Source organism: Rhinoraja longicauda, chromosome 19, assembly GCF_053455715.1.
Source record: "Rhinoraja longicauda isolate Sanriku21f chromosome 19, sRhiLon1.1, whole genome shotgun sequence".
In the NCBI taxonomy this organism is placed as follows: Eukaryota; Metazoa; Chordata; class Chondrichthyes; order Rajiformes; family Arhynchobatidae; genus Rhinoraja; species Rhinoraja longicauda.
The window spans coordinates 8952540-8979753 of record NC_135971.1 but is presented as its reverse complement, the minus strand read 5'-3'; the positions used below and the strand labels follow the sequence as shown (position 1 = coordinate 8979753).

Sequence of the window (27214 nt, the reverse complement as noted above, 5' to 3'; positions counted from 1 at the left end):
TCTTTATTTTTATTTATAATGAATGTCTCCTGTTATCCACTTTGCTGCTGTAACACTGTAAATTTCCACGGTGTGGGACAATTAAATGAATTTATTATTATTATTATTATTATTATTATCATTATTATTATTATTACAGACGGCAGTCCAGGAGTTTTATGGTCATCGATTCCCGGAACAGACTTGTTTAACATCTAAAATAAAGAGGTGATTTAACTATATTCCAGGTGCTGGTGAACGATTGATAGAATTTATTAAATACTGACACGGAGCGGAACCGGAGCAGATTCTCAGCCACTGGTTTATATCCCAGGTCCCGAAGAAAGGATAAAGTTTCTCCGTGAATTTATTCCCGGTGAAGGTGTGGAGATGGGACTTGGTGTCCTCGTCGTAAAATGAAACTGTCCCGGACTCGTAACTGAGATAAACTCCCACCCTTCCGGGGATGGGACGGGCGCGGAGAAGGGATGGAGGGGAGGTGAATGCACCAAACTCATCATCCCGCCGTCTGATCCTCCAGACTCCATTCTCCTGGGTCAGTACGGCCGGTCCCTTCCTCTCCACAGACTCTGCGGCGACTCCCAGACTCCAGCGCCGACTCCCCGCCACCTCCACCTCCCAGTAATGTCTCCCCGATGTGAATCCCTCCGATCCCAGCACCCACGCGTGGGCTGCAAACCTCCTCCCGTTGTCAGGGAGACTCCTCTGGATCCCGGTCGATCTCACCCTCTTCCGATCCTCAGACACCTCGAGCATCGGATGCGCTGTTTCCACATCCAGGGTGACGGAGACTGGGGGGAGAAGCAGAGAATCAGAGAGTCCCCGGGGGTTGGGGGGAGACTCGGGCAGCGCGGCCCCGGGACCGGGGGAGAGGCCGCTCGGCCTCAGGCACAGGCGGGCGGACAACTGAAACCCTGCCCGGGGTTTTCTTCCCCCTTCCCCTACCACGTAAGATGGACAACAGAAATCCCTCCCGGATATTTTCTCCCGCGGTCGAGGCGAGAGTTGTGATATGTCGTGGGCAAGCAGATGCAATTGGGAGAGAGGAGGTAGGAGAAATGGTGGGCGGATGGGTGTGCGGGCGTGATATTGAGTTTTTTTGCGCTTCTGGTGGTGGAAATTGGGGCTAGATTGGCGGGACAGTTGAGCAGTTAAATGTTTACTGGAGGTAATTAAAAATGAGGAAAGATGTGACTGTGCTGGAGAGAGTGCAAAGGAGATTCACCAGGATGTTGCCTCCATTGGAGGACTTGAATAATGCTGATTTGGAGACCTGGGAGAACTTTACAAGTTTACGAGACAGAGAGGGGGTTGTTAGTCAGATTCAGTTCCCCATCTTAATGGTATCGAAAACAAGGTTATTGGTTTAAAGTGAGAGGATGGAGTTTTAAAGAAGACTAGACCAAGTGGACCCGTTGGGCCCAAACCTCTACTGCATTGGTGCAACACCCTCTCCTTCCACCCTCCCCCCTCCCCGCTCCCCTCCTCCACCCCACTCCCTCCACCCACCCTCCCCTCTTCCCCTTCCCCCCTACTCCATCCCCCTCCACCCCCTTATCCTCCCTCCTCCCCCCCTCCCTAGGACATAGATTTAAACTTTAAAATGTGAATAACTTAAAAAATATAACACTGATTTCAATGAAACTCCTTCCATTAGCACCAAAGGGACGACGGTGAGTAAGTTGGGCCTAAAATTGTCGCGCTATCGTGTACCGTTTTGGCTGTAGTTCAGGAACAAACAAACAAACAAGCGAGTTTTAGTATATGGATGTGAGGGATAAATCTCTTGCACAGAGAGTAGTTGATACCTGGAACGTGCTCCCGTTGGAGGAAGTGGAATCACTAACTTCAAGAGTCATTTAGACAGACACTTGTACATGCGAGGTATATAAGGGCGTTGACGTGTTGTGAACCAATGGGATTGATGTAGGTGTGCAAAATGATCGGAATAGAGATAGTGGGTCGAAGGGTCCATTTCCCTGCAGTAGACTGGGACTGAATGAAGTGAATCACTGAGCCTTCACTGCCATCCGATACGGAGAATCCCAAAGGTCTACCTTCCTCTGAGTGCAGAAATATCTCCTTATCTCTGTCCTATATAACCTACTGCCTATTCTGAGACGATAACCTCTGTTCTGGACACCTCAGGAAAGGGAAAGATCCTCCCATCATGCTGCCTGTTAAGTCGAGTAGAACTTTGTGTTTCACTGAGATCTCCTCACTTTCTCTTTAACATAGAACATAAACAATAGACGCAGGAGTAGGCCATTCGGCCCTTCGAGCCAGCACCACCGTTCAATGTGATATGGCTAATCATTCTCAATCAGTACCCCATTCCTGCCTTCTCCCCATACCCCCTGACTCCGCTATCCTTAAGACCTCTATCCAGCTCTCTCTTGAATGCACTCAGAGAATTGGCCTCCACTGCCTTCTGAGGCAGAGAATTCCACAGATTTACAACTCTCTGACTGAGAAAGTTTTTCCTCATCTCCGTTCTAAATGGCCTACCCTTTATTCTTAAACTGTGGCCCCTGGTTCTGGACTCCCCCAAAATTGGGAACATGTTTCCTGCCTCTAACGTGTCCAACCCCTTAATAATCTTATATGTTTCAATGGTGCTGCTGTGGAGCAGGTGAGCAGCACCAAATTTCTGGGGGTGAACATCACCGAGGATCTCTCCTGGAGCAACAACATCACGTCCATCGCCAAGAAAGCCCAGCAGCGCCTCTACTTCCTCCGCAAACTGAAGAGAGCGGGAGCCCCCACACCCATCATGTACACTTTTTACCGAGGTGCCATCGAGAGCATCCTCAGCAGCTGCATCACTGTGTGGTTCGGAAGCTGCACAGCCTCCAGCCGTAAGACCCTGCAGCGCATAGTGAACACTGCTGAGAGGATCACTGGCGCCTCACTCCCAACACTCCTGGTCCTTTACACCACCCGCCTCACCCGCAAAGCATTGAGCATTGTGGGTGACCCCTCCCACCCCTCCAACAGCCTCTTCACCCTCCTGCCTTCAGGGAGAAGGTTTCGCAGCCTGAGGTCAAGCACCACCCGACTAAAGAACAGTTTTTTCCACCAGGCTGTCAGGATGCTGAACTCTCTCCCCTCCCTTCCTCCTCTCTCCCCTGCCCCTATGGGACCTGGACTTTAACACCCCACACACACGCACATCCAGCACCAGACACTTTTTAAAAAAAAATTTGAAGTGACTATATTTTATATTTTATATTTTATGTTGATTGTTGTTTGCTGTGCCTTTTGTTTTATGCACTTTGTTCCTCGGGATTGTGGGAAACGGTATTTCGATTTTCTGTCTGTGTAAACTGGCTGAGGATTGACAATAAAATTGACTTTGACTTTGACTTGACTTGACTTTGACTTTGACTTTGAAGATCCCCTCTCATCCTTCTAAATTCCAGTGTACACAAGCGTAGACGCTCCAGTCTTTCAACATATGACAGTCCTGCCATTAATAGACAATAGACAATAGACAATAGGTGCAGGAGTAGGCCATTCAGCCCTTCGAGCCAGCACCGCCATTCAATGCGATCATGGCTGATCACTCTCAATCAGTACCCCGTTCCTGCCTTCTCCCCATACCCCCTCACTCCGCTATCCTTAAGAGCTCTATCCAGCTCTCTCTTGAAAGCATCCAACGAACTGGCCTCCACTGCCTTCTGAGGCAGAGAATTCCACACCTTCACCACCCTCTGACTGAAAAAGTTCTTCCTCATCTCCGTTCTAAATGGCCTACCCCTTATTCTCAAACTGTGGCCCCTTGTTCTGGACTCCCCCAACATTGGGAACATGTTATCTGCCTCTAATGTGTCCAATCCCCTAATTATCTTATATGTTTCAATAAGATCCCCCCTCATCCTTCTAAATTCCAGTGTATACAAGCCCAATCGCTCCAGCCTTTCAACATACGACAGTCCCGCCATTCTGGGAATTAACCTAGTAAACCTACGCTGCACGCCCTCAATATCCTTCCCCCAATAGAAACATACAGAACAGGTACACGCCCTTTGGCCCAGCATATCAGCGCCATCCATGATGCCTATGAACATAAACTAATCCCATTTGGTTGCACATGGCCCGTTTCCCTCTTTTCCTTGCCCATGCCTATCCCATGTTCCCTGTCACGGCTGTGTAAATATCTCTTAGACATCGGTGTGATCGCTGCTACTGCAGTGACCCCTGGAAGCATATTCTTAGAAGTTACGTGTATTGTTAAAAATCCTTACAATCCTCCGTTAAATTTTCGTACTGTTTCCTTGAACATATGCCCTCTACGATTTACACCTTCTCATAATTTAAAATAATTCTATCAGTTTCCCCTCAGCTTTTGACACTCCACATAAAACAAGCAAATGTATCCCACCTCTCCTAATAGCTAATGCCCTCTAATCCAGGCAGCATTCTGGTAAACCTCTTCTGCACATTTCCCAAGGCATCCACATTCTTCCTGCAAAGGGATGACCAGAACTGCACAAAATACTACAAATTATCCCTAAGTCCTGTAAAGCTGAAACATAATTTCCTGACTCGTGTATCAATGTTGTATCGTTCTCCTGTGTTGCATGTGTTCCTGGATCTTACAATTCAGTGCTTTATCCTGGCCAATCTTTGCATCACGCAAAAACATCAATGTGTCCCGCAAACCAAGTGAAATAAGTCCATATGTTTTACCTTGTTTAATGGAGTCAAACGTTTCTATCAACGTTGTCTTCAACAAAAAGAGGTGGTTGAATTTTTCAGCCGTTATAGAAACATAGAAACATAGAAAATAGGTGCAGGAGTAGGCCATTCGGCCCTTCGAGCCTGCACCGCCATTCAATATGATCATGGCTGATCATCCAGCTCAGTAGCCTGTACCTGCCTTCTCTCCATACCCCCTGATCCCTTTAGCAAAAAGGGCCACATCTAACTACCTCTTAAATATAGCCAATGAACTGGCCTCAACTACCTTCTGACAATGATTTCACCTGATCACTAATCCTGCAAATCCGCTCCAACCGCTCCTGGGCCTCTGTAAGAACAAAGCCCCGTGCTCGGTTTCCAAAAACTACCGCCCGGACGCTACTCCAACCACTCCAACCGCCCACCCAAAAGAACCGAGTGATCTCCTGGGAGAGGCGAAAAACCGGATTAAAAACCCAGGCCAATTTGGGAAAAGAAATCCGTGAAATTCCTCTCCGTCCCCAAGCTAGGCGATCGAAACTTGTCCGGGAGATCACACAGGTCTTACTCCTTACTATCCCCACACAATACTACGGTCTCTGCTCTCTCTCACACACACACACGCACACTGACTACTGCTACCGTTGTTCATTATAATTTAATTCCGTTACTTCCAATTTCCTGACTACCGTGGTAGAATTCAAACTCATAGGTCAGAGTGTTTTTGCGGTGTGGGTGGGTTGGGTTGCATTGGTTCATCCAACAGCCTGGGTATTTGTTGTATCGTGCTCCTGTGTTGCATGTGTTCCAGGATCTAACATCTCCAGCTGACCATGTGTGCGTGAGGCTTCTCAGCCCGTGGGTTGGTGCAGAAATGAAACTCCAATTACCATTCAGAGCTTTATCCTGGCCAACCTTTGCATCACATAAAACATCAATGTGTCCCACAAACCAAGTGAAATAAGTCCATATGTTTTACCTTGTTTAAAGGGGTCAAACATTTTTATCAACGCTGCCTTCAACAAAGAGAGGTGGTTGAATTTTTCAGCTGTTATGGCACCATCTGTCACTGACAATGAATTCACCTCATCACTAATCCTGCAAATATTAAATAGCTGATTACAAATTGTGCATTGATGTTTATGAGGAAATAAGTTACATGCAGAGTTTCAGTGAAGAACATGCCCTACCTTCGCTTGCGAACAGCTTCCTCCTGAAATAAATAAAACACAAGACTGAATTGACCGAGGCAGAACTGCTGAGAGCACGAATTTCACCCAGATTATTACGAGGTGTCAAAAATTCCCATTTCTCCACTCTCACCCCCATTGACACACTGAGAAGAATAATGATATTGCAGACATAGAACCGATGGAGGAAGTATAAAAATTATTCTGAAAATTACACGATGCTGACAGGATAGTCTGGAAACGATGCGAACAGGGAGGAGTCAGCGCTGCTGTCGCAGCTGCGGCTTGCCTGCAGTCCGTCTGTCTTTTGTGTTTTTTGTTGTTTTTGTCTGAATTGTAGTTTTAATATGGTGTAGGGTTTGTATGTTATGTTTGGGGGGGGGGGTGGGAGGGAACGGGAACTGTAAAATTCTCTCTCCCGAACGGAGACGCGACCTTTGTTTCTGTGTCGTGTTTCCGTTCCCGCTGCGGCCTACCAGCGGCCATGCACCTGGGACCACCTGGGGCTCTGGTTCGCAGAGCCCACGGCCTGGACTCACCACCTGCGGCGTTGGCTTCCTTCGGATGCTGCGAGAGCGGCTGCGACTCGTCTCCGGAGGCTCTGGCGTGGGCCGCCTGGACGTCGGAAGCCCGCAGGCCGCTGGATGGGAGCAGACATCGGGAGCTGCGGCAGAGGCAGCGTGTTCGCCCGCCCCGAATCGCGATGCTTGGGTCGGCCTGCCGCGGACCTTTTACCGTCCAGCGCGGCCTGGAATAGGCCGCGGGATTTTCACCGCCCAGCGGGGGCTTCAATGTCGGGAGCCACGACCGCCCCGACGTGGCAACTCCAACAGCCTGACCGCGGGAGAAGACGCCAGGGGAAGAGAAAAGCCATTGTGGCCTTCCATCACAGTGAGGAGGGACTGGAGGAGACTCACTGTGATGGATGTTTCTTTTTGTTTGGTGTTAGTTTGTGATTGTATGTGTTATTGCATTTTTATTGATTATTCTTATTGGTCTTATTGTTCAACTGCGGGTAATGTTTCATTTCACTACACATTTATGTGTATGTGACAAATAAACGACTATTGATTGACAGGCTGTGCGTTTCGGCTGAATAAGGGATAGGCCATTTAGAACGGAGACGAGGAAAAACTTTTTCAGTCAGAGAGTTGTGAATCTGTGGAATTCTCTGCCTCAGAAGGCAGTGAAGGCCAATTCTCTGGATGCTTTCAAGAGAGAGCTAGATAGAGCTCTTAAGGATAGCGGAGTCAGGGGGTACGGGGAGAAGGCAGGAACGGGGTACTGATTGAGAATGATCAGCCATGATCACATTGAATGGAGTTGCTGGCTCGAAGGGCTGCATGGTCTACTTCTGCACTTGTTGTCTCTTGTCTATTGAATATGATGTTAGTGATGTGTAGGAAGAAACTGCAGATGTATAGACAATAGACAACATAGTTGAATTTGTTTCAAATATATTAGACGCCATTTTGTGATGGTGCCCATTTAAAGAAGCAAATTTAAATAGACTTCCTTACCTCTAGAAATTTCACGCTGTCTTTTTGTCCCATCCGTTTCTGTAAACGCAGGAGTTCCTCCTGAATATAATTTAAATTCCCTTGAATCTCCCGATGATTTTTCTCCATTGGATTTAGAACCCGCTCCTCGTCTTCTCGGATATCTTTGTGGAAGTCCTTTTCTTTCTCAGTGATAATCTGGTGCAGTTCAGCAAACTGGGATGTGACATGGGACTGAAGGCTGTGTGACTCTTCCTGTCAAATGAATGCTGAAGATTAACATAATATATTTCTGTATTGTGTTTGCTAACAGAATAAGTGACCAGTTAGCCCATCAGCGTCCGGTTCTCAGAATTATCTAATCAATCAAATTCTCTCACACTTTCCTGAAACAAAGAAGTTTAATTCTCCTTCCCATTCCCACACTGACCTTTCCGTCCTAGGTCTCCTCCATTGTCAGAGGGAGGCTAATTGCAAAATTGGAGGAACAGCATCTTATATTTCACCTGGGCAGCTTTCAGCCCAGTAATATTGACTTTTCTCACTTCAGGTAGCCCCGGCATTCCCTCTCTCTCTCCCTCCCCCACCCAAGTCGCACTAACTTCTCACTTTCACCCCATCCCAATGGCATGTTTCCTTTATCGTCGTTACTTGTTTCCATATCTTTTATTCATTGTTCTTTATTTCTCTGCGTCATCATCTACTCCCTGTCCCTCGTTTCCCTTATCTCTAACCAGTCTGAAGAAGGGTCTTGTCTCGAAACATCACCCATTCATTCTCTCCAGAGATGCTGCCAGCCCCGCTGAGTTACTCCAGCTTTTTGTGCCTATCTTCGGTTTAAACCAGCATCTGCAGTTCCTCCCTACGCACCTAATTTCAGCAGTCAATTGATCCAGCATGTCCACTACACATTAAAATGAGCAACGCTGCATAAAAATTCCAGACAGAAAGGCCTCACCCGAACTTTGGAAATCTTTCGTAGTTGTTGCTGTTCCATTTCTTCGATATCAGATTTATTTTTCGTGACAGATTCTATGGCCGATTTTACCGGAGCCTAAGATCAAAGAATAAAGGCGTTAGACAACAAAGACTCAACAAGGTAAATAAAGATACAAATCTGTTTGCATTAACCTTGTAGATGTCAACAGCTTCTTTAATCGGCTGCAAGCTGTGGTTTCTGTGTTCCAGCGCATCTCGACAAACCAGACAGACCAGTTTCTTGTCATTTTCACAAAACAGCTTCTTTTCTTCCTGATGTTCCTCGCAGAAAAGATTACTTCCCTTCTCTTCTGTATTCAGGCTCAGTGCTCGAGCTTTCTCAGCGATATTCGCCAAGGCCCGATTTACTTTGAGGGTGCGGTCTGCAATCTCCGCTCTACATTCCGGGCAAGTGTTTCTCCACTCCCTGCCCCAACTCTGTGTGATACAGGAGCGGCAGTAGTTGTGGCCACACTCCAGTATAACCGGGTCGGTGAAGAAATCCAGGCAGATGGGACAAACTACCTCCTCGGACCAACTGTCGACCTTGTCTTTCGAAGCCATTTTAATTCCAGGTGCTTTCGGATTCGAAGTCTATTTGCTTTTGTAATAAAGTTGTTAAATCCACGCTAAGATACAACACATCATTTTATTGAATCACTTACATCACAGGACCTGCAGCACATTACAGCTCCGAGCTGCTGCACCTACTGCCTGACGTAGGCGAGTACTTAATATTATAAAGCACATACTAGGCGGCACTACTACTAACAAACACTATGATTGGCTAGCATGCAATAGCCCATCTACACTTTTGGGAGCGGCTGAATTCTTGCAGTATCGCATTGTCCACTCCGCACCCTCCCACTTCGTAGCATATATGTTAATTGACTGCAATAGACAATAAACAATAGACCCAGGAGGAGGCCATTCAGCCCTTCGAGCCAGCACCACCATTCAATGTGATCATGGCTGATCATTCTCAAACAGTACCCCGTTCCTACCTTCTCCCCATACCCCCTGACTCCGCTATCTTTAAGAGCTCTATCTAGCTCTCTCTTGAAAGCATTCAGCGAATTGGCCTCCACTGCCTTCTGAGGCAGAGAATTCCACAGATTTACAACTCTCTGAGTGAAAAAGCTTTTCCTCATCTCCGTTCTAAATGGCCTATCCCTTATTCTTAAACTGTGGCCCCTGGTTCTGGACTCCCCCAACATTGGGAACATGTTTCCTGCCTCTAACGTGTCCAACCCCTTAATAATCGTATGTGTTTCAATAAGATCCGCTCTCATCCTTCTAAATTCCAGTGTATACAAGCCTAGTCGCTCCAGTCTTTCAACATATGACAGTCCCGCTATTCTGGCAATTAACCTAGTAAACCTACGCTGCACGCCCTCAATAGCAAGAATACCCTTCCTCAAATTTGGAGCCAAAAACTGCTCACAGTACTCCAGGTGCGGTCTCACTGCGGCCCTGTACAACTGCAGAAGGACCTCTTTGCTCCTATACTCAACTCCTCTTGTTATGAAGGCCAACATTCCATTGGCTTTCTTCGCTGCCTGCTGTACCTGCTTGCTTCCTTTCAGTGACTGATGCACTAGGACACCCAGATCTCGTTGTATGTCCCCTTTTCCTAACTTGACACCATTCAAATAATAATCTGTCTTCCTATTCTTACCCCCAAAGTGGATAAGCTCACATTTATCCGCATTAAACTGCAAGGTTTCATTGGGAAGTTGTCCGAACAAACCTCCAAGTAATCTCACAGGAGTTTTTGAAAGTCAATATACCAGAGATATAGCCCTAGGTCAGTGTAAAGAAGAACAAAGGGGACCAAGGTCAAAATGGTGCCATACGTGGATGGGAAACGATGGTGAAATTTAAATTCAGAGCAACTGTTCAATGGTAACGTGCGAACACCGGTGAAATGTGGCGTTCCACACTCTCTCAGTGTAATCTACACGTGCAGGAAAGAACTGCAGATACTAGTTTAAACCGAAGATAGACACTAAAAGCTGGAGTAACTCAACGGGTCTGACAGCATCTCTGGAAAATAGGAATGGGCGATGTTTCGGGTCGAGACCCGTCTTCAGAGTGAGCGTTAGGGGAAAGAGAAACGAGAGATATAGACAAGGATGCAGAGAGATGTAGAACACATGAATGAAAAATATGGAAAAAAAAGTTAGGGTGATAACGGAAACAGGCCATTGTTAGCTGGGTATTTATTCACAAAATGCAGGAGTAACTCAGCAGGTCAGGCAGCATCTCAGGAGAGAAGGAATGGGTGACGTTTCGGGTCGAGACCATTCTTCAGACTGATGTCAGGGGGGGGCGGGACAAAGGAAGGATATAGGTTGACACAGGAAGATAGAGGGAAATCTGGGAAGGGGCTGGGGAAGAGAGGGACAGAGGAACTATCTAAAGTTGGAGAAGTCAATGTTCATACCACTGGGCTGCAAGCTGCCCAGGCGAAATATGAGGTGCTGTTCCTCCAATTTCGGGTGGGCCTCACTATGGTACTGGAGGAGGCCAATGACAGAAAGGTGAGACTGGGAATGGGAGGGGGAGTTGAAGTGCTCAGCCACTGGGAGATCAGGTTGGTTAAGGCGGACTGAGCGAAGGTGTTGATCGAAGCGATCGCCGAGCGTGCGTTTGATTTCGCCGATGTAAAGAAGTTGACATCTAGAGCAGCAGATGCAATAGATGAGGTTGGAGGAGGGGCAGGTGAACCTCTGTCTCACCTGGAAAGACTGCTTGAGTCCTTGGATGGGGTTGAGGGGGGAGGTAAAGGGACAGATGTTGCAACTCGTGCGGTTGCAGGGGAAAGTGCCCGGGTATGGGGTGGTTTGGGTGGGAAGGGACGAGTGGACCAGGGGGTTACGGAGGGAACGGTCTCTGTGGAATGCAGAAAGGGGAGGGAATGGGAAGATATGGCCAGTGGTGGGGTCCCGTTGTAGGTGACGGAATTGTTGGCGGATGATTTGTTGGATACGCTGGCTGGTGGTGTGGAAGGTGAGAACGAGGGGGTTTCTGTCCTTGCTGCGAATGGGGGGAGGGGGAGCAAGTGCGGAGCTGCAGGATGTAGAAGAGACCCTAGTGAGAGCCTCATCTATAGTGGAAGAGGGGAAGCCCCGTTTCCTGAAGAATGAGGACATCTCTGATGCCCTAGTGTGAAACACCTCATTCCGGGCGCAGATGCGGCGTAGACGGAGGAATTGGGAGTGGGGGATAGACTTTTTGCAGGAGACAGAGTGGGAAGAAGTGTAGTCCAGTTTTCCATTCCATGCGGGCACTATTGTTTTACAGCTAAAATGACCCAGTGTTGGTTTTGATCTGGTGCTCAATGTGTGGAGTCTGCACGTTCTCGCTCTAACCTCGCGGACCTCTATTCGATACTCCGGTTTAGTCGCACTAAAAAATAGAGTTGCTTCTGTTCTTTGGTAACGGTTGAAGGGATTTAGCGGAACACGGGGCGAGCTAAACTGGGATTAGTTTAAACGGGTGTTTGAGAGCTTGACGAGAAGCCACACAGATTCACAGAATTACACAATGTGCTGGAGTAACTCGGCGGGTCAGGCACCATCTCTGGAACCATCTTCTCTGACCACTGCCTCCTCCAGGCCTCCTGTCACCTAACAAGAGGACCGGAAGGCGGGCAGTGGGACGTGGAAGTTAAATGGGGAGCTGTGAAACATTGAGGACCTAAAGAGGGACTACGCATGTTGGAGAACTGTGAGGCCCCTCTTTGACTCCCCGACACTCTGGTGGGAAGCAACCAAGGAGAACATCAAGAAGTTCTTCGTCTCCAAAGGTGTTCAGAGAGCAAGACAGAGTAAGAGGGAATTGTGTCAACTCCAGATAGATTTCCAGCAACTGCTCCTTCTGCAGAAGAGAGGGGTGGATGTGAGGGAGTTCCTTCTCACCTCAGTTTTTAATGGCCTGCCCTTTATTCTAAGACTGTGGCCCATGGGTCTGGACTCGCCCAACATTGGGAACATTTTTCCTGCATCTAGCTTGTCCAGTCCTTTTATAATTTTATATGTTTCTATAAGATCCCCTCTCATCCTTCTGAACTCCAGTGAACACTCCGTCTCATTCAACTTCAGCTTTTGTGTTTTGCAGTATTTAATTCAAGATGAAGCTGGTCGCAAGAGAAGCTAGGACATATTCTTCAGTTAAACTCTGTGTGGAACTGAACTTCCTTAGTGCCAACGGTGAATGCTGTAGAATATTTGCAGGATATCAGTGATGATGGCCAGTTATTGTCAGTGGCAGATGGTGCCGTGCCGGGTCAAAAAATCGACCACCTCGTTTTGTTGAGCACAGCGTTGAGGGGAATGTTTGACTCCATTAAGCCAGGTAGAATATATAGATTCCTTCAACTTTCTTTGTGAGACTCGTTTAAGTAGTATCAAGTGAATGTCAGGTGATGTTTTTTAATCGCGGCACAACGGGGTACTGATTGAGAATGATCAGCCATGATCACATTGAATGGCGGTGCTGGCTAGAAGGGCGGAATGGCCTACTCCTGCACCTATTGTCTATTGTCTATTGTCTATAACCCCACCTTCTGCGAAGCATCACCGTCGCACGGTCAGATGAAAAGGTCGGATCCCCGACCACATGCAACTCGAGAGTACAATCAATTCTGTTTGTTTGAACACCTTCACTCAGACCGTCCAAACCTGCCTGATCTCCCGGTTGCTAAACACTTTAACTCCCCCTCCAAATCTCATACTAATCTTTTTGTCCTGGGCCTCCTCCGCTGTTAGAGTGAGGCCCAGCGCAAATTGGAAGAACAGCACCTCATATTTCACTTTGGGAGCTTACACCACAGCGGTAGGATTATTGATTTCTCTAACTTCCGGTAACCCTTGCTTTCCCTCTTTCTCCATCCCTCTCTCATCCTTGTTCTACCACCAGTATGACTGTCCCCCTGGTTAAATTGTACCTCTGGTTTGCTTCGTTGTCACTGTCTCCTAGCTAACAATGATCTATTCTACATTTTACTTGAGCAGCATCTCATTTGATGTCTCGTTTTCACACCTTACCCTTCCGTATTCTCTGTCTCCCCCTCTCCGCTCACTCTCAGTCTGAAGAAAGGTCTCGACCCGAAACGTCAACTATTCCTTTTCTCCGGAGATGCTGTCTGACCCGCTGAGTTACTCCAAATGTATGTGTCTATCTTCGGTTTAAACCAGCATTTGCAGTTTCTTCCTACACAATAAATACTCAGCCTGTTAGATGAATCAATAGATCGTGGCCCATCCACAACGCACAATCGCGCTGAGAAAATGAGCTTGGATTTTATCAAACTAGTCAGGAAGCTAAGATTAAAAATAATGAAATTATAATGAATGAAGGCTGCTTTCAAAGTCGTAAGCAGGATTGTCATGAAGATATATTGTAAAATAAAAAGAACTGCAGATGCGGGTTTATACCAAAGATCGGCACAAAGTGCTGGAGCAACTCGTCGGGTCAGGCAACATCTCCGGAGAACATGCATAGGTGACGCTTCCGGGTCGAGACACCTATAGACAATAGACAATAAGTGCAGGAGGAGGCCATTCGGCCCTTCGAGCCAGCACCACCATTCAATGTGATCATGGCTGATCATTCTCAATCAGTACCCCGTTCCTGCCTTCTCCCCATACCCCCTGACTCCGCTATCCTTAACAGCTCTATCTAGCTCTTTCTTGAATACATTCAGAGAATTGGCCTCCACTGCCTTCTGAGGCAGAGAATTCCATAGATTCACAACTCTCTGACTGAAAAAGTTTTTCCTCATCTCAGTTCTAAATGGCCTACCCCTTATTCTTAAACTGTGGCCCCTTGTTCTGGACTCCTCCAACATTGGGAACATGTTTCCTGCCTCTAACGTGTCCAACCCCTTAATAATCTTATGCGTTTCGAATGAAGAGGAAGGAACTGAGTGGGATAGAAAGACGAGGAGGAGGAGTTTCGGGATTGCGGGAAGGAGAATCGGGGATGGGAATGATGGACTGCGTTGACTACAAATTGGCATCAAGAACTCCAAGAACATCAAACCAGCATTCAGATAGAGCGGATGTGGAGTGGATGTTTACCTAGCAGGACAGTCTGGGATTAGAGACGAAAACTTCGGAATAAAAGGACAAACTTTTCTAATGTCTTCAGTCACAGGGTGGCGAATCTGTAGAATTCATGGAAGCAAAAAGCTGTGGAGGCCAAATCGATGGATATTTTTAATGCAGAGAATGACAAATTCTTGATTAGTAACGTGGTCCTGATAAGGCGTGGAAAAAGGACCTTCGGCTCAACTTGCCCATAGCATCCGCCATGTCCCAGCTACACCAGTCCCACCTGCCTGCGTTTGACCCATATCCTTCCAAACCTGTCCTATCCATCTACCTGTCTAACTTTCTTGAACGTTAGGATAGTCCCTGCACCAACTACCTCCTCTGGCAACCCGTTCCATACACCCACCACTCTTTGTTAGGACTCAATAGACAATAGGTGCAGGAGTAGGCCATTTGGTCCTTCAAGCCAGCACCGCCATTCAATGTGATCATGGCTGATCATTCTCAATCAGTACCCCGTTCCTGCCTTCTCCCCATACCCCCTGACTCCGCTATTCTTAAGAGCTCTATCTAGCTCTCTCTTGAATGCATTCAGAGAATTGGCCTCCACTGCTTTCTGGGGCAGAGAATTCCACAGGTTCACAACTCTATGACTGAAAAAGTTTTTCCTCATCTCCGTTTCTAAATGGCCTACCCCTTATTCTTAAACTGTGGCCCCTGGTTCTGGACTCCCCCAACATTGGGAACATGTTTCCTGCCTCTAATGTGTCCAACCCCTTAATAATCTTATACGTTTCGATAAGATCCCCACTCATCCTTCTAAATTCCAGTGTATACAAGCCTAGTCGCTCCAGTCTTTCAACATATGACAGTCCCGCCATTCCGGGATTTAACCTAGTAAACCTACGCTGCACGCCCTCAATAGCAAGAATATCCTTCCTCAAATATGGAGACCAAAACTGCACACAGTACTCCAGGTGCGGTCTCACTAGGGGCCTGTACAACTGCAGAAGGAACTTTTGCTCCTATATTCAACTCCCCTTGTTATGAAGGCCAACATTCCATTGGCTTTCTTCACTGCCTGCTGTACCTGCATGCTTCCTTTCAGTGACTGATGCACTAGGACACCTAGATATCGTTGTACATCCCCTTTTCCTAACTCAGATTCCTATTAAGTCCTTACTCCCTCATCTTAACCCGATGTCCTCTGGTCGCCGATTCACTCACTTTGTTTGTTGTTAAACAGGTTTCAAAAATGCAGTCAACGCTGCCGCAATCTCTTCGCTTGCCACGCCCAATATCCTAGAATATGTTGCAACAGACATGGCGAAATACCACTTGGGCATCTTACAACTCAGCGGTATGAATATTAATCTCAATAACTTCAAGTAACCCTTGCGTAGGAAGGAACTGCAGATGCTGGTTTAAACCGAAGATAGACAGAAAATATTGGATTAGCTCAGCGGGACAGGCGGCCTCTCTGGATAGAAGAAATGGGTGAGGATTCGGGTCGAGACCCTTCTTCAGACTGAAGTCAGGGGAGAGGGAGATACAGATATAAGGTAGTGTAAGGTGTGAAAACAAGACAAAGGGGGTGGAGATCAAGGAATATGTGGAATAGATCATTGTTACCAGCAGCAGGTAACATCAAAGCAAATAGAGACAAAATGTAATCGGAGACAGTCAGACTGGTTGGAGAACTGGGAAGGGGGAGGGTTCGAGAGAGAGGGAAAGCAAGGGTTACTTGAATTAAGCGAAGTCAATATTCATACCGCTGGGGTGAAAGCTGCCCAAGCGAAATAGGAAGTGCTGCTTCTCCAAACCCTCACTCTGACAGTGGAGGAAGCCCAGGACAGAAAGGTCAGAGTGGGAATGGGAGGGGGAGCTAAAATGTTTAGCAACTGGGAGGTCAGGTAGGCTGAGGCGGACTCAAGAAGGGTCTTGACCCGAAACGTCAGACATTCCTTCTGTCCAGTGATGCTGCCTGTCCCGCTGAGTTACTCCAGCTTTGTGTGTATATCTTCGGTTTAAAGCAGCATCTGTAGTTCCTTCCTCCACATCAGTTCGGATATTGAACCTTTATTACCACCGTACTCTATCAGTACTCTATTGCCTCGTCAGTCTAGGATAATCTCTCTCAATGCAGTTGCAACATTTTCTATCATCAGTGGCACAGTTCGACCACATCTTTAACATCCCTCCCTATCACATTGGAAACACCTGGATCCTGATTCTTTGAGCTATCTGTCCTTCGCCTCTTATCAACCATGTCTTTGCAATGCCTTCAACATCAGAGATCCCTTTAGTAATCGTGACCATACATTCACCCGCTTCACTGCATTGAAATCAGTAGCTTTTAGCACATCAACCCCATTGTGTTCATGAAACCGGCCTTGCGTGTCCGTACTTTCAAATGCATTTGATCCACTCTCCACATTGTCCTCAATCTCCCCCTTGCTGACCTACAAGGTTCCTTGGCGAGTAGGGCTGAAGACAATTCGAAAGTGTGTTATACATACGTTGAATCAAGAGGGTATCAATGGAGAGAGGGTAACAGCTGTTGGACAAAGGAAGTAATTCGTGTCTGAAGTGCCTCACCAGTCCGGTATTAAAGGTATCACAAAATGCTGGAGTAACTCACCGGGTCAGGCAGCATCTCTGGAGAGAAGGAATGGGTGACGTTTCGGGTCGAAACCCTTCTTCAGACTAATGATTCCTTTCCCCTGCAACCGCAGGAGATGCAACACCTGTCTCTTTACCTCCCCCCTCAACTCCATCCAAGGACACACAGTTTTTCCAGGTGAGACAGAGGTTCACCTGCACCTCCTCCAATCTCATCTATTGTATCCGCTGCTCTAGATGTCAACTTCTTTACATCGGCGAAACCAAACGCAAGCTCGGCAATCGTTTCGCTCAACACCTTCGTTCAGTCCGCCATAACCAACCTGATCTCCTGGTGGCTGAGCACATCAACACCCCCTTTCACTCCCAGTCTGACCTTTCTGTCATGGGCCTCCTCCAGTGCCATAGTGAGGCCCACCGGAAATTGGAGGAACAGCACCTCATATTTCGCATGGGCAGCTTGCAGCCCAGCGGTATGAACATTGACTTCTCCAACTTTAGACAGTTCCTCTGTCCCTCTCTTCCCCTCCCCCTTCCCAGTTCTCCCTCTATCTTCCTGTCTCCACCTTTATCCTTCCTTTGTCCCGCCCCCCCTGACATCATGTCTGAAGATGGGTCTTGGCCCGAAACGTCACCCATTCCTTCTCTCCTGAGATGCTGCCTGACACGCTGAGTTACTCCTGCATTTTGTGAATAAATACCTTCGATTCCGGTAGTAAATAGACCCTTTACATATAACTGATACTTCAATATCTGCAATGGGGTTTTTTTTTAGGTATTACCTCTTGTAATGCCATCGGGCACTTCCGTGAACACCGTGTTCAACAAAAATGGGTGATCGAACCTTTCAACGGCCAGGGCACCCTCTGCTACTGACAGCGTCAGGGCTTCATCACTCACCCTGCATTAATTAAACAACTAGTTAGAAGACCAACGTCCAATGTTTCCTGAGTTATATTCCAAAAAAAAAACAGCGAGCCTCACCTCCTCTTCCGAAGAGTTTCCTCCTGAAATACATAACAACAGAAAGACCAGTTAATTTCCACATCGTGACAGCAGGAAGTTCAGCCAAATTGTTACAATTTGCCAACAGATCCCGGCTTCCACTGCTGGTGTAGCTTCTCGACCCAGAACATCTACCAACCTTTACCCCCACCTCTGTGTATTCACTGGAGTTTAGAAGAATGAGAGGGGATCTTATAGAAACATGTAAAATTATAAAAGGACTGGACAAGCTAGATGCAGGAAAAATGTTCCCAATGTTGGGTGAGTCCAGAACCAGTAAACCACAGTCTCAGAATAAAGGGGAGGCCATTTAATACTGAGGTGAGAAGAACTTTTTCACCCAGAGTTGTGAATTTGTGGAATTCTCTGCTTTTGCAGTTGCAGCTCCTGGACTGTGGAACAGCATCCCTCTCCCCATCGGAACTGTCCCCCTCCATCGACTCCTTTAAGTCCAGGCTCAAAACCTATTTCTACTCCCTAGCGTTTGAGGCCCTCTGGGGGGCGCTGTGAACTGTTTATGTATGTGCTGTTATCTTTGTGTGCCATTGTATGTTCGTTTCTTAGTACCTGAACTGATGTGCGGCACTTTGGTCAATGTGGGTTCTTTTTAAATGTGCTATACAAATAAAATTGAATTGACTTGACTTGACCGAGGGCAGTAGAAGCCAAATCACTGGATGGATTTAAGAGAGAGTTTGATAGAGCTCTGGGGGCTAGTGGAATCAAGGGTTATGGGGAGAAGGTAGGCACGGGTTAATGATTGTGGACAATCAGCCATGATCACAATGAATGGCGGTGCTGGCTCGAAAGGCTGAATGGCCTCCTCCTGCACATATTTTCCATGTTTCTATGGTTGCAAAAGTTATTTCGCCAGCTTGTGAGGAGATATTACGTGAGTCTGCGTGAGAATTAGGCCCAGTTAACATGGAAAAATATTACTAGCTCAGTGTCATAACTGCTGATCCAGAGTAGAGTGCAGCTGTGCTTGTGTAAGGAAAGCAGTAACTATGGCCCTGGAACAAATGCACCATTTATTCAGAGACACAAGACATGGCGGATTTGGGAGCAGGCATGTACCGATGATGCTTCGGTACCGGAGCCTTCTTGTGTCTTGTGGAGTAGAGGGGGTAGAGCTGGAAAAGAGGGGCAAGGGGAAGGACTCAGGGCAAGTCTTGGCAATTGACAGGTGGATTCGGCTGAGGAAGGACGTTGGTGAGATGGGCGGAGATATCCACCGCCGATGGAGATAGGGACAAAGATGGCCTCAGGATTGGAATATGTTCAGGATGAAAGATGGTGAATAGAACAAAATGCTTGTCAAAATGTACCGTTGGAATCACTCCCATTCTTGACTGAAATGGCACAGAGGCTTAGGGTGGGTAATGACTGGATCAAGGGAACATTGAAAATATGGTCAGAAGTACGAAAGAAATTAAAACTGTCGAATTCCATTTGTAGGGCCACTAAAATAGCGATAAACCCAGATTTTTTACCATCTACTATGGACTCAGGGTATAACAATTGGTCAAACAAAGGGTTAATATATATCGCACAATTGTTTAATGGACAGATCATGAAGTCATTCGAACAACTTGCACAGGAATTTATCTACCAGCTCATGACTTTTGATAAATTCCTCCAACTACGACATTACCTTCAGAAACATAAGGAATGGGAGAATATTTGTAAAAAACCATCCAAATTAGAGGAACTGTTAAGTATAAGAAAATAACTGCAGATGCCGGTACAAATCGAAGGTATTTATTCACAAAATGCTGCAGTAACTCAGCAGGTCAGGCAGCATCTCAGGAGAGAAGGAATGGGTGACGTTTCGGGTCGAGACCCTTCTTCAGACTGATGTCAGGGGGGGCGGGACAAAGGAAGGATACAGGTGGAGACAGGAAGATAGAGGGAGATCTGGGAAGGAGGAGGGGAAGGGAGGGACAGAGGAACTATCTAAAGTTGGAGCAGTCGATGTTCATACAACTGGGCTGCAAGCTGCCCAGGTGAAATATGAGGTGCTGTTCCTCCAATTTCCGGTGGGCCTTACTATGGCACTGGAGGAGGCACATGACAGAAAGGTCAGACTGGGAATGGGAGGGGGAGTTGAAATGCTCGGCCACCGGGAGATCAGTTTGGTCAATGCGGACCGAGCACAGGTGTTGAGCGAAGCGATCGCCGAGCCTGCGCTTGGTTTCGCCGATGGGAATAAGTTGACATCTAGAGCAGCGGAAGCAATAGATGAGGTTGGAGGAGGTGCAGGTGAACCTTTGTCTCACCTGGAAAGACTGTTTGGGGCCTTGGACGGAGTTGAGGGGGGAGGTAAAGGGACAGGTGTTGCATCTCCTGCAGTTGCAGGGGAAAGTGCCCGGGGACGAGGTGGTTTGGTTAGGAAGGGACGAGTGGACCAGGGAGTTACGGAGGGAACGGTCTCTGCGGAACGCAGAAAGGGGAGGGGATGGGAAGATATGGCCAATGGTGGGGTCCCGTTGTAAGTGACGGAAATGTTGGCGGATGATTTGTTGGATCCGCTGGCTGGTGGGGTGGAAGGTGAGGACGAGGGGGATTCTGTCCTTGTTGCGAGTTGGAGGAGGGGGAGCAAGAGCAGAGCTGCGGGATGTAGAAGAGACCCTAGTGAGAGCCTCATCTATAATGGAAGAGGGGAAGCCCCGTTTCCTGAAGAATGAGGACATCTCTGACGCCCTAGTGTGAAAAGATCTCATCCCGGGCGTAGATGCAGCGTAGACGGAGGAATTGGGAGTAGTGGATAGACTTTTTGCAGGAGACCGGGTGGGAAGAAGTGTAGTCCAGATAGCTGTGCGAGTCAGTGGGTTTATAGTAGATGTCAGGCACCAGTCTGTCTCCTGTGATGGAGATGGTGAGGTCCAGAAACGGGAGGGAGATAACAGAGATAGTCCACGTATATTTAAGGGCAGGATGGAAATTGGAAGTGAAGTGTATGAAGTCAAACAACATTCAATGTGATCATGGCTGATCCCGGGCGCAGATGCGGCGTAGACGGAGGAATTGGGGGTAGGGGATAGACTTTATACAGGGGACCGGGTGGGAAGAGGAACTGTTAATGTCATTTTCAGAGGAAGAGACAAAAAAAGGAGTTATATCAAAAATGTATAAAATAATACAACATGAATCAAATGATAACAATATGGATGACAAAGAAAAATGGGAGCTGGAAACAAATATTATAATAACAGATGAAAAATGGGAGGAATCATTCAAAGGAGGACATAAATTAACCAACAGTCCAACATGGAGGGAATTTGATTGGAAGGTGAAAATGCGGTATTTTAACACTCCATCTATAACATCAAAATATAGTAACACATCTGAGCTATGTTGGAGGGACTGTGGAATGGTGGGGGTCTTCACACATATATTTTGGGATTGCCCAAAGCTCTTGGAGTTCTGGAAGAGTGTTCAAAAGGAGATTGAACAGATGTTGGCCATTAATTTCACTTTAGATCCAGCACTCTGTGTACTGGCTATACTCCCTGACAATATGGCAGATGGAGAGTTAATTTATCTACTGAGAATTCTACTTTTGATAGCAAAAAAAATGATAACATTTTTCTGGTAGAAGCCACAACCCCCAGCATAACGCAATGGAGAGACAGGGTAAAAAATGTTTTTGTCATGGAGAAAATCACAGCAAAAATACAGTTGAAAACAGACAAGTTTGTTAAAAGATGGTCACCATTAATACAGGCGATGCCAGAACTCTAGTCACCTTTCACTTTTATTTTTATTTTTTTTAATTTAAAAAAAAAACTTATTCGTATTTATTTTTACTTATATTACACCTGTTCATCGTTGGGTTAATACCACAGTCTGAAGAAGGGTCTCGACCAGAAACGTCACCCATTCCTTCTCTCCCGAGATGCTGCCTGACCTGCTGAGTTACTCCAGCATTTTGTGAATAAATACCTTCGATTTGCACCAGCATCTGCAGTTATTTTCTTATACCACAGTTACAGTAGTCAATTCATAGGTGGAACGCGAAATAAGGTATATGATGAGTGATACCCTTGTTTAGGTATTTGTGAATTATTATTACCAATGAGGAAGTAGTTATTAACCATGTTCATAACAGATATGAACAGAAGAGAATATATGTGAAAACAGGTGTAACCGAATATGTATGTTGGCATTCATAGCAAGAGGATTTGAGTTTAGGAGCAGGGAGGTTCTGCTGCAGTTGTACAGGGCCTTGGTGAGACCGCACCTGGAGTATTGTGTGCAGTTTTGGTCTCCTAACCTGAGGAAAGACGTTCTTGCCTTAGAGGGAGTACAGAGAAGGTTCACCAGATTGATCCCTGGGATGGCGGGACTTACATATGAGGAAAGACTAGATAGACTGGGCTTGTACTCGCTGGAATTTAGAAGACTGAGGGGGGATCTTATAGAAACATATAAAATTCTTAAGGGGTTGGAGAGGCTAGATGCGGGAAGATTGTTCCCGATGTTGGGGGAGTCCAGAACCAGGGGTCACAGCTTAAGGATAAGGGGGAAGTCTTTTAGGACCGAGATGAGAAAACATTTCTTCACACAGAGAGTGGTGAGTCTGTGGAATTCTCTGCCACAGAAGGTAGTTGAGGCCAGTTGATTGGCTATATTTAAGAGGGAGTTAGATGTGGCCCTTTTTGCTAAAGGGATCAGGGGGTATGGAGAGAAGGCAGGTACGGATTACTGAGCTGGATGATCAGCCATGATCATATTGAATGGCGGTGCAGGCTCGAAGGGCCGAATGGCCTACTCCTGCACCTATTTTCTATGTTTCTATGTTTCTATGTATCTCCTTCATGTTGTATGTATTCTGTACTATGGTGTTGAATAAATTTTTAAATTGCGTTAAAAAAAAGGAAAGATGGTGATTTAATGGAAGGGGAGGGTTAGATGTCAACAGGAGAGAACGTGCTGGGAGCTAAACAGAAAGGTTTAGGAGACCATCGGATGGAGCAGGGGGTATAAACGTGATGGCGGGGCCTAGGGGTGAAAAGAAATATGGAGGGTTGTGGGGAACAGGGAAGACTTGAAGGGGATTAGATTGACCTATAATAGGACAATTCAGTGTACACGAGTCTGAAGAAGGATCGCGACCCGAAACGTCATCACTTCCTTCTATCCAGAGATGCTGCCTGTCCCGCTGAGTTACTCCAGCATTTTGTGTCTCTTCAGGGTACAGGCTTTTGGTGTGTTTGCTATTTAGAATATAAGGTATTTTACTTCCCTACAACTATTCTAATTTGTTTCATTGGGTTGTTTAAATGTATACTGACTAGCTAATTAATTTATTCCATCGTAGGGGAGGTGCATTCCCAATCTCGTTGTACCCCTGTACAATGACAATAAAGATATATTGTATTGTATTGTATGTGATTTGTTTAAATGAGCCCCGAATTAAAGCACAATGCTGAATTTATTTCAAAAGTCGCCCACTATTTTGTGATGTTGGAAAATAACTGCAGATGCTGGTACAAATCGAAGGTATCACAAAAAGCTGGAGTAACTCAGCAGGTCTGAAGAAGTGTCTTGACCCGAAACTTACTCTAAACCAAACTGAAAATGTAACCCCTTACCTTCAGAAACATCAAACTGTCCGTTAGGTTCAGCTGATCCTGTAGCTTCAAGCATTTCTCTGGCATAGAGTTTATCTCCTCTTGAATCGCTCGGAGATTCTTTTCCATTGGATTTAGAACGCTGTTCTCTTCTTCCAGAAGATCCTTGAGAAAGAGGAGCTCTTTCTCATTGAGAATCTGGCGCAGTTCAGCAAATACCGATGTGATGTAGGTCACCAGGTTCTGATACTCTTCCTGTCAAATGAAAGGTGAAGGTCAATATTATCGAGCCTGGAATCTAATTCAAATAGCACAAGATCAGAGAAGGGAAACTGGAAACCTTACCTGGACTCCAGAAATCTTCTCTTTCTGTTGCTGCTCCATTTCCTCCATCGCTGATTTATTTTTTGTGAGAGTTTCCAAAGATGTTTTAATCTTCTCCTGGGATTGAGGTTCAGATTCAGTGAGTAAAAGAATTAGACCAGACGGAACCAATGGACTGCAGACACGGAACTGTACATGAACGTTTACAAAAAGACACAGACTGCTGAGGAACTTGGCGGGTCAGGAAGCGTATCGGTGGAGAGCCGTAGGCGACATTTTGGGTCAGAATCTTTCTTTGGACTGATTGGAGTAGGTGGGAAAGATGGGCCAGGAATACATCTGCCAGGTGATAGGTGGATACAAGTGAAGGGGGGGGAGGGGGAGGGGTAGGGGTTTGGCAGCAGGTTGGTCAAAGGCCATACATGAAAAGACAAAAATAAGGGAAGTAAGGAGTAAGGAAACAAGAGGTGCGAATTGTAAAGCCAGAGGAAAGAATATAGATGGGGAGGGGTTGGGGATGGGAAGGAGGAAATGGTTGCACTGCCAGGTGTGGCATCTCTATACTAAAACCCTCGTTTGTTTTTTGTTTGTTCCTGAACTACAGCCAAAGCGGAACACGATAGCGCGACAATTTTAGGCCCATCTTACTCAACGTCGTCCCTTTGGTGCTAATGGAAGAAGTTTCATTGAAATCGGTGTTATATTTTAAAAGTTATTCACATTTTAAAGTTTAAATCTATCTCCGAGGGAGGGAGGGCGGGAGGGAGAAGGATGGAGGATAAGGGGGATGCAGTGGGGGAGTGGAAGAGGGGATAGGGGAGGGAAGGGGGGAGGGAAAGGGGGGGAGGGGAAGGGGGACGGGGGTGGGAGGAGGGGGTGTGTAGGGGAGGGGGGATGCGAGGTGGGGGAGGGGGGAGGGGGAGGGAAGGAGGGAGGAGAGGAGTGGGGGAAGGGGGCGAGGGATGGAGGAGAGGGTGCTGTACCAATGCAGGAGAGGTTTGGGCCCAGTAACTTGGTCTAGTAAGGCAAGGCAAGGCAAGTTTATTTATATCGCACATTTCATACAGCAATGGCAATTCAAAGTGAGCATAAAAATACAGAACAAGGAGAAAAGGTAGGAAAATACAAATAATAAGAGTAATAAGATAAATAAAAAAGTTATAAGTAAGATTAATAGAGGAATGATTAATAGAGTAATAGTTGGGAATTAAAGTGTTGTGGGTGGTGTGGGAGTGTTATGTATGTATGTAGTTTGGTTACCTACAAACTGTAAATGTTAATGTTTATGCTGAAGGAATTACACGAGAAATTCCGAGCTTCACACGCGGAATTTGAGGCGCTATTCCTTCAATTTGCAATCAAGCAAACCACAAGCCCAGGGCAGAAAAGTCAGCGTAGGAATGCAAAGGAGAGTTGAACTGGTTTGCAACCGGTAGATCCATCGGGGCTTGGCAGGGGTACTCGCGGAAACGGTGGCTCAATCTACCCTCTCGCCTCGCTGGTGTAAAGGAGGCCTCGCCGGGAACACGGGATGCAGTGGGTGAGGGTCACAGGTGGTGCACGAAAACCCCTCTCTCTCTCTCTCTCTCACTGTTAGGGGTCCCTTGATGGGTGTAAGACAGACAGAAAGCAAAGAGTCGGGATAAATGGGTCCCTTTCAGAATGTCAGGCAGCAACTAGTGGGGTACCGCAAGGCTCGGTGCTGGGGCCGCAACTATTTACAATATACATTAATGACTTGGATGAAGGGATTAAAAGTACCATTAGCAAATTTGCAGATGATACAAATTTGGGTGGCAGTGTGAACTGTGAGGAAGATGCTATGAGGTTGCAGGGTGGCTTGGACAGGTTGTGTGAGTGGGCGGATGCATGGCAGATGCAGTTTAATGTCAATAAGTGTGAGGTTATCCACTTTGGTGGTTAGAATAGGAAGGCAGAGTATTATCTGAATGGTGTCAAGTTAGGAACAGGGGACGTACAACGAGGTCTGGGTGTCCTAGTGCATCAGTCACTGAAAGGAAGCAAGCAGGTACAGCAGGCAGTGAAGAAGGCCAATGGAATGTTGGCCTTCATAACAAGAGGAGTTGAGTATAGGAGCAAAGAGGTCCTTCTGCATTTGTGCAGGGCCCTAGTGAGACCGCACCTGGAGTACTGTGTGCAGTTTTGATCTCCAAATTTGAGGAAGGATATTCTTGCTATTGAGGGCGTGCAGCGTAGGTTTACTAGGTTAATTCCCGGAATGGCGGGACTATCATATGTTGAAAGACTGGAGCGACTAGGCTTGTATACACTGGAATTTAGAAGGATGAGAGGAGATCTTATCGAAACGTATAAGATTATTAAGGGGTTAGACACATTAGAGGCAGGAAACATGTTCCCAATGTTGGGGGAGTCCAGAACAAGGGGCCACAGTTTAAGAATAAGGGGTAGGCCATTTAGAACTGAAATGAGGAAAAACTTTTTCAGTCAGAGAGTTGTAAATCTGTGGAATTCTCTGCCTCAGAAGGCAGTGGAGGCCAATTCTCTGAATGCATTCAAGAGAGAGCTGGATAGAGCTCTTAAGGATAGCGGAGTCAGGGGGGATGGGGAGAAGGCAGGAACGAGGTACTGATTGAGAATGATCAGCCATGATCACATTGAATGGCGGTGCTGGCTCGACGGGCCGAATGGCCTCCTCCTGCACCTATTGTCTATTGTAAGGGAGAAGGTATAGCCACAGGTGTCTCATGTCTTACTGTAGGTGGGGCGGGTACATGGGGAAGGGGTTGTTCGTGTGGGAAACTGAGTGCAAAACAGCAGTCGCCGAGGGTGCGGTCTCTGCGAAAGGCAGAAATGGAAAATCACCAGATGCTCTTTGTTTTTTTTACCTTGAAGATTTCCACTGCTTCTTTAATCGGCATGAAGAGGTGCTCTCTGTGTTCCCGCGCGTCTCGGCAGATCAGGCAGATTAGTTGTTTGTCTGTTTCGCAAAACAGCTTCAGTTCTTCCTGGTGTTCCTCGCAGTGAAGTTTACTTTGCTTGCTTTCCGTTTTCGGGCTGAGTGTTCGAGCTTTCTCGGTGATACTCACCAGGGCCCGATTCACCCTGAGGCTGCGGTCTGCAAACTCCTCTCTACACTCCGGGCAGGAGTTTCTCCCCTCCCTGTCCCAACTCTGCGTGATGCAGGAGCGGCAGAAGTTGTGCCCGCACTCCAGTGACACCGGATGGGTGAACAAATCCAGGCAAATGGGACAAACCACGTCCTCGGTCCAACACTCGGACTGAGCCATCGAAGCCAT

At 46.8% G+C, this 27214-nt stretch overlaps 1 protein-coding gene across 1 annotated transcript; it reads right to left on the bottom strand.

Moving 5' to 3' along the window:
- On the bottom strand, positions 1–27214 carry LOC144603079 (zinc-binding protein A33-like). The gene is made up of 6 exons (XM_078416213.1): positions 26804–27214; positions 23958–24053; positions 23634–23867; positions 18016–18038; positions 17814–17932; positions 1–791 (listed from the first exon to the last, which is right to left on the bottom strand). Exons 1-6 carry the CDS (start codon positions 27212–27214, stop codon positions 217–219), a joined length of 1458 nt encoding a protein of 485 aa, XP_078272339.1. The 3' UTR covers positions 1–216.

Coding starts and splice junctions, on each gene's coding strand:
- LOC144603079 (XM_078416213.1), bottom strand. CDS start 27,214: ATGGCTTCGATGGCTCAGTCCGAGTGTTGGACCGAGGACGTGGTTTGT. Junction 18,039..23,633: donor ACAGTTTGATGTTTCTGAAG/GTAAGGGGTTAC, acceptor TATGTATTTCAG/GAGGAAACTCTTCGGAAGAG. Junction 792..17,813: donor GCCCGATGGCATTACAAGAG/GTAATACCTAAA, acceptor TTCTCCCCCCAG/TCTCCGTCACCCTGGATGTG.